We start from the raw sequence: 13505 nt of genomic DNA, 5'->3' as shown, positions 1-13505 counted from the left end.
ATTCCCACTTGCATTTTGCCCGAGCACGAGCGCTTCTGCATCGTGCTCATTCGAACCTAAGCACTCCTGAGATTGGTTGTTCTCACCGGTTACCGACATGACCTGATCTAGATGAGAGACTCCGCTGTTTGGCTGGTTCTCGTCAGCGACTACGGCTGAGGGCGCTATTGCTGGAATTTTTCCCTCGGTATTTTCATGCTGAATCCGCAAATTAAAAAAGTGCGGCAGACAGATCTCCAAGGCTCGGCCATTATCGACTAATTCGACGAGATAACCAAGCTCGTCCCTGCCCCCGCGAGACTCGGGGACGAAATAGGCGTTGTACTTACTCCCTGCTGCCGCGTCTTCCTCGATGACCAGGAGATACTGAAGTAGCCCGACAACCCTCTTCGAGATGGTATCGTTCTTCGACTGCGAAATACTTTGCATAGTCTCTAAAACCTGCTCCAAAATGCCGCGATCGCTCAACCGCTGGTGCGCGAGGAAATGAAACCCGTTGTCATCGGCCTTAGTCTGACTCCGATCACAGACATGCGCCAAGCATAAAGCCGTTGAAGCTAGAAAAGTGATCAAATCGATTCCTCGGCAGTAAAAGCGCGCAGCTTGTAACGTGCGAAAGGACATGAACCTCGACAGCATCTCGCGACTTGCCGTCACGGCGGTCATCCTGTTGTAGTCATACTGTTGTTCGCTTCTCGGTCGCAGCAGGTATGGTAGATGGAGTTGTAAGAGGAGATGATAATGCATAAAGTGATAATTGAAACGTAGCGTTTCACGGATTTTGCTGACTTCGTTTGATGACGGAATCGTGGGGATCACCCAGAACTGAGCCGGCATACCGGTCGAAGCGTCTTGGAGTAACTTGTCTATCTCCTTGGTAGTTTCGGGATCGTACATGTCGGCATAGCTCCTCTGTAGTATTCGGCCGCAGGCGACGCAACAAAGACGCAGCAAGCGTTCTAAGGCGGTGTGGTTTTCGAGAACCTCTGGGGTGGCGAAGCTGTCTCGAACAGATGTGTGAGGCAGACCCAGCATGAGAGCGATGTAGCGGTCGAACTGAACCAGCCGGAACCACATGTCTTCGGGTTCGATCGTAGAGCCGGACAGAGACAAGGGGGTCACGCCCCGATCCATGCCCAGCATCTGCGCGATTGTAATGGCGCGACGGGCGGCAAGCCAAGACTGTCGCAGATCTCCCGCGTAATTCTTGTACAAGGCCTCGAGCAAGATACACTCGATGCCCTCGAGCGAGGTTACCAATTCGTCATTGCTCGTTACCAGTTTGTGGACTGTTTTCACAGCTTGGCTCATGATCTCTTCGTATGAAGTGCTGAGATTGTTCAAATGATGGGCGAGCGACTCCGGTATACCTTGGAGAAAAGTGGCGAGTACGAGAAGCTTTCTGGCGATCAGAGTCGGATGTGACCCAGGCGGCGGTAGTTGAAGGAGGGCTTTTGGTGACGGGAGCTCCGAGCCGTTTGTGTCCACTCTAGTGCAAGTTACGGCTCGAATGATCTGCGATGTCTGTACTGGTATCCCCAGGATAATGTCCAAGTCCTTTTGTTTTGGCCATGCCTTGAGGAGCCCCTTAGACAGATCATCATGTGATTCTGGATTTTTGGCGTCGTCTTGGGACGGAACAGAAGTTTGTGAAGTGTCTTTCTCCGAAGAATGTTGATGGAGATCAACCTAGAATTGGTCAGTCAGATCACGACAAGGCATGCTGAGAGACATACTGATCCGCTTAAACTCGATTGCGAGGAGTGATGATCGCAACTGCCAGATGGATCAACTGGCGACTCCGGCGAGCTTGGTTCTTCTCTAGAACCCCATGGACGAGTTCTTTGCAGGTCAAGACTGCCGGTCTGACGTGCGGCCTTGACTAATTGTCCGACTAGAGCCTCTACATGGCCAAGTCTGTCCACGATGTGTTTGTTGCTTCCAGCAGGAGGCGGTGGTTCGTCTGTGGTCTCCTGACTGACGCAGTCGCTTCCGCGGCGCTTGCATCCATCACAAGTGTCCGGGGTGTCAATGGAGAAAGTACATCGGGCCTTCCGCCGCTTGCACTCCCAGCAGCTCTGGGTGCCCTTGCGGAGCTTCCGGCGTTTCTGTGCTGGAGCGGCCGTGTCGGCCAATGGTGGCTCTCGCAGCAAAGTGATCGTTTGCTCCATCATACCCTAGTGCTTCGAGTTGGCGTGGAATTGAATGAGGGTGAAGGTGGGATGAGCGTAGTCAGCCCATCTTCTGTCGACCGCCGATTTGACGGAGGTGAGATCGCATTTGTCATCCCTTTGTGCTCCACTACTCCGCGCCCCAGTGCTTCCGCCGTCGGATCGGCGGCGGAATTGATGGGTATTATCCCGAAAGCGTCTTGGCGCCGGCTCTCCAACATGTACCCTTCTTCACACGGGAAATCATGGCGATGAACTTGCAGCCGCAGGACCGGCGGGGATATCATTGTTGCAATCGAAAAATGGTTTTCAATTCTCATATATAACTACTGCAAGATCCTTTCGAGAAGGATTTTCATCGAGCTGACTTACAAGCTTAGGGCACAAATCAAATCACTACATCTCTTATTCAAATCAATTTCACTTGAGCCAAAATGGTCAACATTGCAATTGCTGGAGGCTCTGGTGGTAAGTCCTTCGATATTATTCTCATGATTCTTGACTAAATGACCATTTCTAGACGTAGGTCAGGAGGTCCTCAGTGCTCTTGTCGCCAGAGGCAAACACGACATTCTGCTTCTATCTAGAAAGGTTTGTGATCACGTCAAACAGAAAATTCACGGGAAGATGCTGACTTTTTCAGGACGTCCCTGCAACTGAGCTTCCTTCCAGTGTCAAATGGGTCAAAACCAATTACTCCGTTGAAGAATTGACGACTATCTTCAAGGGCGAGGGCGTGGAAACAGTGCTTTCCTTCGTCGCCGGCGATCCATCCAGCGGCGCTCACGGAGATACCCAGAAGAACTTGGTCGATGCCTGTATTCGAGCTGGAGTCAAGCGTTTCGCTCCCAGCGAATTGGCCGCGTAAGCTTTTCGAGGACCAGTCAGCCTATACTTTCTAATAATGGCGGTATCCCAGATCCAAGTTTGAGCACATGCCCTGGTACACTTTCAAGCAAGCCGCCCGCGACTACCTGTCAGAGGTGAACAAAGACAAGAAGGTACATGGTTTCCCGGTCCTCACCAGCAAATTCTTTGCTGATACGGGCTCCCCAGGTTCTCGAGTACACCCTGTTTCACCCGGGTCTATTCACGAACTACATGACATTCCCTTTCAGCTCGTCGAAGCATGTCCAGTTATTCGAGACACCCATCGACTTCTACAACCGCCGTGTCTTGGTAATTGACAGCGCGGAAGACGTACCCATCACCCTCACAACTGCGCAGGATACCGCCAAGGTTATCGCGCTGGCTGTGGAGTACGAGGGGGAGTGGCCTCTGATAAGCGGCATCAAGGGCTCCGAGGCCACCATAAGACAGCTCATTGCACTGGGAGAGAAGATTCGCGGTTCGTCTTGTCACTTGCGCTCCCCATGCTTTTTAACCGCTAATCCCATATTCAGGTGGACCTTTCGCTGTGGAGAAGCTCAAGAAGAGCGACCTTCTGGCTGGCACTGTGAACGCGTCCTGGATGCCCAAGATAACCCATCAGTCGATGTCTCCGGAAGCAGCCGAAGCTCTTGCTCCCGTCTTGCTTTCTGGCATCCTGCTTGGATTTGAAAATGGGAATTTCAGCACCACCGACGAGTGGAACAAACTTCTGCCTGAGTACGAGTTCACTCAACCCGAGGAGTTTCTGAGCAAGGCCTGGTCTGCCATTGACGCGGGTGCGAAGAGTGTTTTCGATGATTATTAGATATTATGTCGTCTGCAGATTGTGTTTCAGTCCACATGTGTTAGTTGGTAGATTTACATTGAATTCCGAGCTGTGGTGTCTATTAATCTGGGAAGATTTCTTTCTACGTAGATGTCTATGATCCATTGTTTCACGATTTTACTAGACCAAGTTTCCCTCACTTACGCTCGAATTGACAATAGAAACCATGAACACTGTTCAGCTTAGCTTGAAATCCTGTATTCTTTTCTGTTCCTATGAGATCCCTCCCATCTTACGATTATTTCGCGTGAACTACAGGAAAAGTGTGCCTCAAACCTGTAAGCTAGGTATCCAGTTGTAGCGCCATTGTGATACCCTCATTTCCACGGCAACATTACCTGGGCCTTTAGACCAAACAGACGCTCAATGCCTTCTGAAGATTTCGGACGTCAAACTGTTCTGGGACACATCTTCCATTTCTACTGCAATTGTCTTACAAATACAGCGTAGACAGATACGCGCTAGACATCCACATGTGCTCGCAACATAACGTGTAACACTATTCGCTAGTTCGGCAATCGAAAACATGACATGTAAGCTTACATGCCTCAAACCAATTAGACTCTGGGACAAGGCGGCTTACTAAAACATTTAGGTCGTCGTTTTGCCTTCTTGCAATGTAAGTAAGTTACACTGAATGCAGGCATCTGAGCGCCCGATTTCAACCCCGCAACATCCCGCGTGGCTTATTACAAATCCAACACATCACATCATCGATCGCCTACCCTTTCGCCATACAGCAGCCTTTCCAAGTCAACGAGTATAAATAAGACATCGATAGTCTCACTGATCAATATCAGGCCACCAACATGAACCAAACACATCCATCTACATAACACTTACTCCTTTCACAATGGCACCAATTCGCGTCGGTATTATCGGTCTGTCCTCCAACTCCGGATCAGGATGGGCCGTCAACGCCCACCTCCCATACTTCCTCTCTCCCCTCGGTCGCGCCAAGTACCAGATTACCGCACTGCTCAACACATCCGTTGAGTCAGCAAAGCGCGCAATCAAGGAATACAATCTGCCCGCCGAGACCAAGGCATACGGCAACGCCGAGGACCTTGCCAACGATCCCGATGTGGACCTTGTCATCGTCTCGGTGCGAGTCGACTTGCACCACGACACGGCTCTTCCGAGTGTGAAAGCCGGTAAGGACGTGTACGTGGAATGGCCGCTCGCACAGGATGTGCGGCACGCGAGATCGCTGGCCGAAGCCGCTAAGAAGGCCGGTGGGAAGACTATTGTGGGCATCCAAGGACGAACAGTACCGCTGTATCTCAAGATCAGCGAGTTGTTGCGCGAGGGGCGGATCGGCAAGGTTTTGAGCAGCGAAGTCAAGGCCGGAGGAGGTTTGAACGATCGGGGTGTGATCCCCGCCAGCTTGAAGTACTTCACGGACAAGTCTGTCGGCGGAAATGTCTTGACTATTGGATTTGCCCATCGTAAGGTTTCTCCCCAGACCATGAAAAGAGACACATTTGATAACAATTCCTGCAGTGTTCGACCAGATTCAGCATGTCTTGGGCGACGCAACTGACTTGCAAAGCCGTACCCAAATCCAACGTCCCAATGTTCAAATCAAGGATCCCAAGACTCAGAAGGTCATTGAGACGGTCAAGTCTGACACTCCGGACCTGATCATCACGACTGGCACGCTCCCCGCTTCGGGTGCTGTGGCCGAAGGCGCGACTCTGCTCGTCCGCTACCGTAAGGGTCAGGCTTTCAAGGGCGAGGCGCCTTTGGTCTGGACCATCAACGGCGAAAAGGGAGAGATCCGAGTCACTTCTAGCAACGGTACAGCATTGCAGGCGTTTGCCGATACCAAGAGCGTCCGTATCGAGGTGCATAACTTCGAGAAGGACGAGGTTGAGGAGGTTGCTTGGGATTGGAACGATTGGGAGGCCGAGCTACCCGGGCCAGCAAGAAGCATTGGCGCCGTCTTTGAGGCTTTTGCGAAAGGGGAGCAGGAGCATTTAGCGACGTTTGAGGATGCTGTTAAACGGCACGAGCAGCTTGAGAAGATCTTCCCGCTCTCTGGCTAGGAACGCGGGTAGTGAAGCTGGAAGGAAGCCCTATGCAAACCAAGCCAACTCGTGCTGAGTATAATACAGAAATTGAAATTGGCATCGTCGATCAAAGCTCCAGGAGCCGTCTTCGTCTCACGTCTCATCATAAGTGAAGCAACGGAGCGAGCGGGGGAGGGTACTCGTTTTCCGAGGGGGAGGAGAATTCTAGACCCGCAATCATCCGTGGGGGGCGCGTTTCGGCCCCACTAAGCCGATCCTATCGCCGGATGGCAACGTCTCATTGAGGTCGCGGGCTCTTCCTCCGCGCCTGCGCTCATTCTATGATCCATGTTTGTTCGTCACGTAATTTCTCGTTATCTGTAATGAATTAGGTTTGAGGCAAACTGTGCGTAAGAGCTGTTGAGAATGATCGGATTTCAATTTCTATGTTTTAACTAACAGCATACAACGCGAGCAAATAGCTTCTTGAGCTACCTCTTTCTTGACACACGCTCTGCTTCAGCGCCGAACATCATTTAATCAAAATATGACCCTTGAATGTGGCACCAAACCTGTCCTCTTCTGTCTAAGTACCCGGCGCTGTCTCAAGAACACCGCAAGTGGGTGTTGTTGGAGAACATCGAAGTTACGAAACCCTGAGCTTTCTAGGCGCAGTAAGCGTCAAAGTGAGCTGTAGGGTTCTGAGAGGTCGTGGTTCCATTCACAGTGACTGCCTTGCCATCTTGCTGAAGGCCTCCTCCCGGAATGTAGACCCGACCACCAACCGCGGCAGCTTGGGTTCCATGACGAGGAGTTGGCATCAGCTCAAGCTCGGCCCATTGCTGCGTTTCAACATTGTAAACCTCCGACTGATTAAAGACACCGGTGACAGAGTTCACGTTGCCCTCGCCGCCGAAGACATAGAACTTGGATCCCACAGCACCACCATTCAAACCCCCTCGCGCAGTGGGCATGTGTCCGGGGCTAGTCTGCCATCCTGATGTCATGTTTCTCAAGTCAAGAGAGAAGACTGTATCCCGGTGGTTGAGCTGGCCGTAGCGTCTTCCGCCCACAACGTAGAAAGTGTCGTCCACCACCGTGCCGGAGGAGTGCTGTCGGCTCTCCGGCAGCTCCGCGGCCGCCATCGGCAGTCTCTGCCAACTGTCCGAGGTGGTGTTGTAGGCGATTACGCTGTCGACGGCGTCCTGGTAGCCTGTCATGAGCACCGTCATGCCTCCGGCGAGGATGATCAAGTCGTCGTAAACTCCAACGACAGAGCTTCCCCTCTCGGTTCCGTTGGGCATTGGGGCAGCCTCGGTCCAAGAGTCCGCAGAAACATCGTAGACATAGGAAGACTTGGTGGCGACCCAGTTCATTGTCAAGCCCTCCACGACGGGACCCACGACGAGGCCACCGAGCAGATAGACCTTGTTGTTGACGGCAGCAATGTTGGGGTGGTTGATCTTCACAGGCGCCGGCGATGCTGTACGCCAGGTGTCCGTCGCGATGTCGTAGAGCTGGAAAAGGTCGGTGGTATCGGTGCCGTTACCGCTTGGGGTGATTCCACCGAGAATGGCAATGGTAGTGTTACCGATGGCGGTAGTACCATGCTCCTGTCGCGGGGAAGGGATCGAAGCTAGATTGACCCATTGCCCGGGCTCGCAAGTAGGAGCGGTGGCCGCAAGTTTCGCCGCGCAGAATACGGCTAAAGCCACGATTTGCCGATACATGATGTCGAGAGAATTCTTTTGCGGATAAGAATACAAAAACGAGTGTAGGTTGGAGAAGAACAAAAGTCAAAGTGCTTTCTTCTGTGTCCTCTTTGTGGGAAGTCGGAAACAAGAAGACTTTTCTGCGTTGTCGTAATTGAATTCGAACAGCCGTCGACGAGAGCTTATGTATTGCTCGAAACACTGGAACCAGCAGAGGAATGATATGATCTGAGAAGCATAACCCTGCAGGACCGTTGAGCCACCTGCCATACAAGGACAGGCATCTACAGGCACTAAAATTACCGGATCAAAGGCCGCTGATCAATCTTGGCTAGCAAGTGTACCACGAAAGGAGATATCACTGTCGTAACTTGATTACCGCCGTCATCCGACATCAAGGGTCAGTTTCTGCTTGAGAAAGGTCAAAACCATTGTGTATGATTCTTCTGTAGCCCTGTACTTGCAGTGACCTGGTCGAAGATTGCCTTGAATTTGGGGATTCACCAAGACTGAGGGCTTGAGAAGAGCGAAACGCAATGACTCCATGTGTGATCATGATGGTTGCGGTTAATCTTGTTCGGGCTCGCTGGCGAATTTTTGACACCCGCCGCAGAGTCTCTTCAAATTTGACGGATGGCACCTCATGCAAGCAAATATGGACTCGAGTCACGATGAGAGGCGGAAGAGGCATTGATGAGGAGTCCTACTTTAATCAAACTCGCTTTCGGGATTGCCGTTAGAGCTTAACGGAGGAGCTACGGTAGGGGAATTCAAGAAAGTGAACAAGTGATGGGAAAGCTTACGTATTGACATTTTCATTTCAGGAAATATGCCCGCGTCCTTGCCCCTCACATCCATGGCGTCGGAGGGCTTAGAATCCAACCCAACGATATCCGAAAACGGAATGTAGTCTCGGCGATACTAGTCGGGATGGCCAGTCTTCTCGGCATTGGAAGTCTGAGTCGTCAGCAGATGGATCATGAAGGACATGGTATATCGTTATGAGGGCAAAGAAAAAGTCTTCACTGAAGTGGATGTGAGGTAAAATCCGAGCACGTCCGAAGAAACAGTTTGAGTACACTGAGCATACGAAGCATATAAAGGACTTGATCAACTCCCGAAAGAATGTCGTCTCTCTTTCTCACCACACCACGCTCGTTATTCGTGTTCGCTGCCTCTCGTTGCAAATCACCGCCATGTCTTCTGCCAAGCTTCTTGTTTACGCCTCTCTGGCTGCCACGGTCTTTTCCGCTGCGCTGCCTTCCTCGAACGGAACTTCCATCGGAGCCGTCAAGGACTTCCCGGAATGTACCACGCTGAACCAGAGGAAGTCTTGGTACGCCGGTCCGGAGTTCTGCAGCGAGCCATGCTAACGCGATGCCCAGGGCCGCCATGACTGACGTCGAGAAAAAGGCTTACATCGACGCCGAGGTCTGCCTAATGGGCAAAGCGCCAAAGCTTGGCGTCGCTGGATCTCAGAATCTCTGGGACGACATGATGTACGCTCATATCTACCAGGCCAATGTCATTCACAACGACGGGCCTTTCTTGCCTTGGCACAGGCTCTACAGTAAGTAATTGCGTTTGCTCGTCCGGGCAATCAGAAAACTGACTAGTTGCTCGCAGTGCGTGTTCACGAGGTTTACCTGCAGACCGAGTGTGGTTACGAAGGCGGCCAGCCGTACTGGAACGAGCTGGAGGACGCTGAAGCCGGATTCTTGAACCAGTCCACGGTTTTCGATGCCGAGACCGGCTTCGGAAGCTTCAAGAATGGCAAGGACGGCTGTGTTGCTGACGGTCCCTTCGTCAACTTGACAATGCATCTGAACCAGACCAGCAGCGACGCCAACTTCTGCCTCACTCGCGACCTGGACCAAGACAGCTTCTACCAGGCCAACTCAACCTACGTCAACGAATGCATGGAGTTCGACACCTACGAGGACTCCTGGAACTGTTGGGGCACTGCACCCCATCTTGCCGGCCACATGGGAGTCGGCGGCACCGTAAGTTCACCAACCCTGGCCCATCTCACGAATGCAAACTAATTATTGGCGGAACCACAGATGCTCGACGTCGTTTCCAGCCCAGGTGACCCGTTGTTCTTCCTCCACCACACCAACCTCGATCGCCTCTGGTGGAACTGGCAGTCCGTCAACCTTACTGCCCGCCTGAACGACATCGGAGGTCCCGTCGTGGCTTCCGACGCGTTCCTGCAGATGTCCAACCTTGACTACCCCGGTGCCGATCTCCTGGACTACAACGGCGAGAATGGCGGCAATGTAACTACCATGGCCCACAATCTTTGGACTTCTGGTCTGCTGCCGAATGTCACCATTGCGGATCTCATGGATGTCCGCGGTCCCATCAGCTGCGCCATCTACGTCTAGAGGTACTAGGCTCTTCCACGACTGCATCTTTCGTATGAGTTTGTTGCATCGGGCAAAAGAATTGGACATGGAAGGCTTTTAATCGAGTTTCCAGACTTGAACACATGGGAAGCAGGCGGAGTGAAGTTGGGAAATTTGTTGTTCGCAACATACTGTACATAGCTTAATAAATCTTGGGGAGAAACTGCGCCTCCAGTGGTTGACGGAGCAATCTGACGTCCTCAAAATGGAGCACAACAGTCAACTTCTCCAAACTCTCTGCGAATCTCACATGGTAGTGTTACCCGAACGTGTCGTCCCTAGCACGAGCAACATGGGTCTATTATCCCCCACGGAATTCACGAGACCCGCACCGAACATAGCGCTCTGCAAGTTTTCTAGTCGACGTTACGGAACGGAAATATTGGGTCTGGTGCATATCGAAATCGTCTTGTGGTAAAAGTTACTTTGGGCTTGGTGCAACATTCCCTCTAGTGATCCGAGGAGGAAAAACCACAGATGTCTTCAGCAACGCCGACCCGGCCCGGACCCGATTTCCCGAGGACGGAACATGCCCCACCCCCACTCGGTCCGAAGGTTCGCTGGTTGGTCGGGCGAAACAAAGTTCTTCCCGCCAACTCCAGCTTCCATCTCTACGACACCTGATCAACTCCGAGCATTGTCAGAAAAGCAATTTCAACGCATACCGGCGTAAGTTCTGGTAACTTCTTGGTTCCGAGGGCCAAAGGCACCCATGGCTATCCCCCGCGGAAATGACGATCCCATCTCCGAGAGTGATGCAGCCAACGCATCCTCCTCTCGGCCACAACAGGGATACGAGTGCAGTATCTGCCACAAGAGATACGAGCGTTCAGACCATCTGAAGCGTCATACAGCAACGCGTAAGTCGCTCTCCGCGAATTTCGTCTCCGGCAGCAGGGGAAACGGGGCACTCACGACATATTCCAGACCAAAACTCTCGCCCCCATGCCTGCCATCGATGCGGCCGCAGATTCAACCGAAAGTAAGCTTTTAGCCCATTTTCGGCCTCCGAACTTGTCAATGTATTCTTACATGACTGACTACTTACACAGAGACCTTCTCACGCGCCATCTCGCCAATCACAACCCCGACGATGGGCACGATGTCGAGCTTGAGCGTGCCTTACAAGCCTGTGCGGCCTGTATCTCGTCAAAGACCAAGTGCAGCAATCAAAGACCCTGTCGCCGGTGCCAGGTTCGGGGCATTGTATGCAGGGAGGGCAAGTCCAAGAAGCCATCGACCGTGCAGGCCGTTACGACTACCGCCGCAGTCCCGACGGAACAGCCCGATGTGTCCACGACTGCTCAACAAGAAGCTTCTTCACAGCTGGACACATTGAACAGAGGTCAGCTTCATGGACCAACGAACCTGAACACGGAGTTTGACCCTTTGCAACTCGCCGCGACTGAAGGTTTCCTAGAGCAAACGGCTCCGGTAACCGCATACGAGCCTCTGGGCCTGAATTTAGAAGCCAGTTGGGAAAGCTACAGGCTTCCTGCTGGCCTATTGCAGCTCTACCAAGATGCAAATTTCTTATTAGACGATGTTTTAAACGACCAACCCCCAGAACCAATAGCCTGTCTTTCTGATGGACAGACGATACACCACATGGCAGTAGATCGCGCAGGGGTCAGGCGTGGTCTCGGGGGTAGCCATCCCAGAGAAATATCCCAGGCTATCCCAACCAACACTCTACCAGACATACCCGTATCAGGTTACCAAGCTTTTCAGAAATCTCCATGGCTTTGGGTTCCTGTCCGCCAAAGACAGCTGATGTTGACGGCCGAGGCAGAAGGGACTGCCCATTGGTATCCGACGACGCCAAAGATGACAGATTCAGGCACAAGAGACGAACTGTTGTCTTTAGTCCTGAAATTCTCGCAAACTAACTTCAAGGTTCGATCATTTCCTTCATTCGATCTGCTCAACATTCTACTTCAGGCCTTCTTCTTGCGACAAGACACCTTGGTCGATACCTGGATTCATACCGCCAGCTTTGATGCAGACCATGTCTCCAGTCAGCTGCTAGCGGGGGTTGTTGCCGCGGGTTCCACGTTGTTTGCTGCACCAAATGTGTGGAAAATGGGGCTGGTTCTTCAGGACGTCGTCAGGTTGGCAAGCTGTGATGCAGTGGATCGGGACCATGAGCGGACAAGAGACCTGCAGACCATTCAGGCACATGTTCTGTGGAATATTGTCGGGCTTTGGAGTGGCTTCAAGCGTAAAATGGAAGTTGGGGAGCGCTATGCTAATACAATTCCTACGGTAGACCAACCTATTTCCGAGTATCCGTTTTGAACTGACATGGAACGCAGATGTTAAGCCAAGCTGGTGTTCTCCGAAAGAATTATTACACCGCTCTCACTGCCCCGACACTTGATGATGATGACGATAGCCTCCGAGAAAAGTGGCTTGCATGGGTGAAGCAACAGTCCTTTAAGCGGTAGATGAAAGATGTAGACCTACTTGATTGGAAGCCCAGCTAACACATTGATGTCAGGCTTGTACTGCAGGTTTTCTTTAACGACATAAGAAGGTCCATAGCATTCAACAGAATCCCGCTCGTATCCCCAGCAGAGCTAACGTTCTCCTTGCCTGCTTCCCGGGACCTGTGGGATGCCCGGAATCCGCTAGAATGGCGAACGAGATACCTGTCGAAACCTCATGTGGAAGACGATATGTCGCTCATCGATGGGATGCACCACCCTTCACATCTCGAAACACACATTGATTCCATCGATATCGCACTAAGCACTAACGCCATTCTGTACGGTCTGTGGACACACATTCATTCTTTTCAGAACACCAGAGCGTTTGCTCGTGGTGAGCCATCATCAGCACCCAGTCCGGCACCAGGGGAATGGGTAGAAGCTCAGCGTCAGGATCTAATCCAAAGGATTCGAACTGTTCAAACTAATTTAAGCTGGGTCCATCCTCTGGCTCCAGAAGCAAACCTCATCTATCACTACCTGATGATGTCTCTTCACGTCTCATGCGAGGATATCCAAGCTTTCGCCGGGAGATACGGAGAGGAAGAGCTTCACCAGGCGGTGCCACGCCTTAGAGAATGGAGCCAAAGTGCCGATCGGTACGTTTCTATCTGGCATGCAGGCCAGGTCATACGGGCAGCAAGATCATACCCTCCGACACTTCTTTGCGGGTTTCACGCGATTGCGGTGTATCATGCCTGCCTTGTGCTTTGGATGTTTAGCATCATGTTCAAGAACAAGAATTCCGGCTCTGATCCTGTGGTTCTCGATGGCGATGAGACGTCTGAGATTCACCATTTCATTGCTACGGGCCGAGGGAAGCCTTGTTTACATGGGGTTGACGGCTTGCGCAGTCTCGAAGATCCCGGCATGATTTCAACCTTGATTTTGGATGTTTTCACGGGCAACTTCCCTTCTAGGCCAGTATCGATTCCTCCATTGCTGGAGAATCTGGAAAGTTTGATGGGAGACATCAGTCGCATGCACACGCGGGCG

General features: G+C 52.0%; 5 protein-coding genes across 5 annotated transcripts; 3 read left to right on the top strand and 2 right to left on the bottom strand.

Annotated features, from left to right (window-relative positions):
• Positions 1-82: 82 nt before the first annotated feature.
• Positions 83-2174, bottom strand: CkaCkLH20_11037 (uncharacterized protein; the record flags this gene model as incomplete). Its single annotated transcript, XM_038893751.1, has 3 exons — positions 83-132; positions 330-1689; positions 1737-2174. The coding sequence occupies 3 exons, from the start codon at positions 2172-2174 to the stop codon at positions 83-85; spliced, it is 1848 nt and encodes a 615-aa protein (XP_038740851.1).
• A 431-nt stretch (positions 2175-2605) lies between these two features.
• CkaCkLH20_11036 (NmrA-like family protein) lies at positions 2606-3867 on the top strand (the record flags this gene model as incomplete). Its single annotated transcript, XM_038893750.1, has 6 exons — positions 2606-2639; positions 2692-2762; positions 2815-3035; positions 3091-3172; positions 3228-3519; positions 3575-3867. The coding sequence occupies 6 exons, from the start codon at positions 2606-2608 to the stop codon at positions 3865-3867; spliced, it is 993 nt and encodes a 330-aa protein (XP_038740850.1).
• An 874-nt stretch (positions 3868-4741) lies between these two features.
• Positions 4742-5936, top strand: CkaCkLH20_11035 (oxidoreductase family protein; the record flags this gene model as incomplete). The annotated part of the gene is made up of 2 exons (XM_038893749.1): positions 4742-5336; positions 5392-5936. 2 exons carry the CDS (start codon positions 4742-4744, stop codon positions 5934-5936), a joined length of 1140 nt encoding a protein of 379 aa, XP_038740849.1.
• A 629-nt stretch (positions 5937-6565) lies between these two features.
• Positions 6566-7630, bottom strand: CkaCkLH20_11034 (kelch repeat-containing protein; the record flags this gene model as incomplete). The annotated part of the gene is made up of 1 exon (XM_038893748.1): positions 6566-7630. The coding sequence occupies one exon, from the start codon at positions 7628-7630 to the stop codon at positions 6566-6568; it is 1065 nt and encodes a 354-aa protein (XP_038740848.1).
• Positions 7631-8808: 1178 nt separating this feature from the next.
• CkaCkLH20_11033 (uncharacterized protein) lies at positions 8809-9999 on the top strand (the record flags this gene model as incomplete). The annotated part of the gene is made up of 4 exons (XM_038893747.1): positions 8809-8948; positions 8998-9182; positions 9239-9615; positions 9676-9999. The coding sequence occupies 4 exons, from the start codon at positions 8809-8811 to the stop codon at positions 9997-9999; spliced, it is 1026 nt and encodes a 341-aa protein (XP_038740847.1).
• Positions 10000-13505: the final 3506 nt, after the last annotated feature.

The sequence above is a fragment of the Colletotrichum karsti genome (assembly GCF_011947395.1).
Source record: "Colletotrichum karsti strain CkLH20 chromosome Unknown Scaffold45, whole genome shotgun sequence".
Taxonomy (NCBI): domain Eukaryota; kingdom Fungi; phylum Ascomycota; class Sordariomycetes; order Glomerellales; family Glomerellaceae; genus Colletotrichum; species Colletotrichum karsti.
This window is presented reverse-complemented; position numbering and strand designations above follow the sequence as displayed.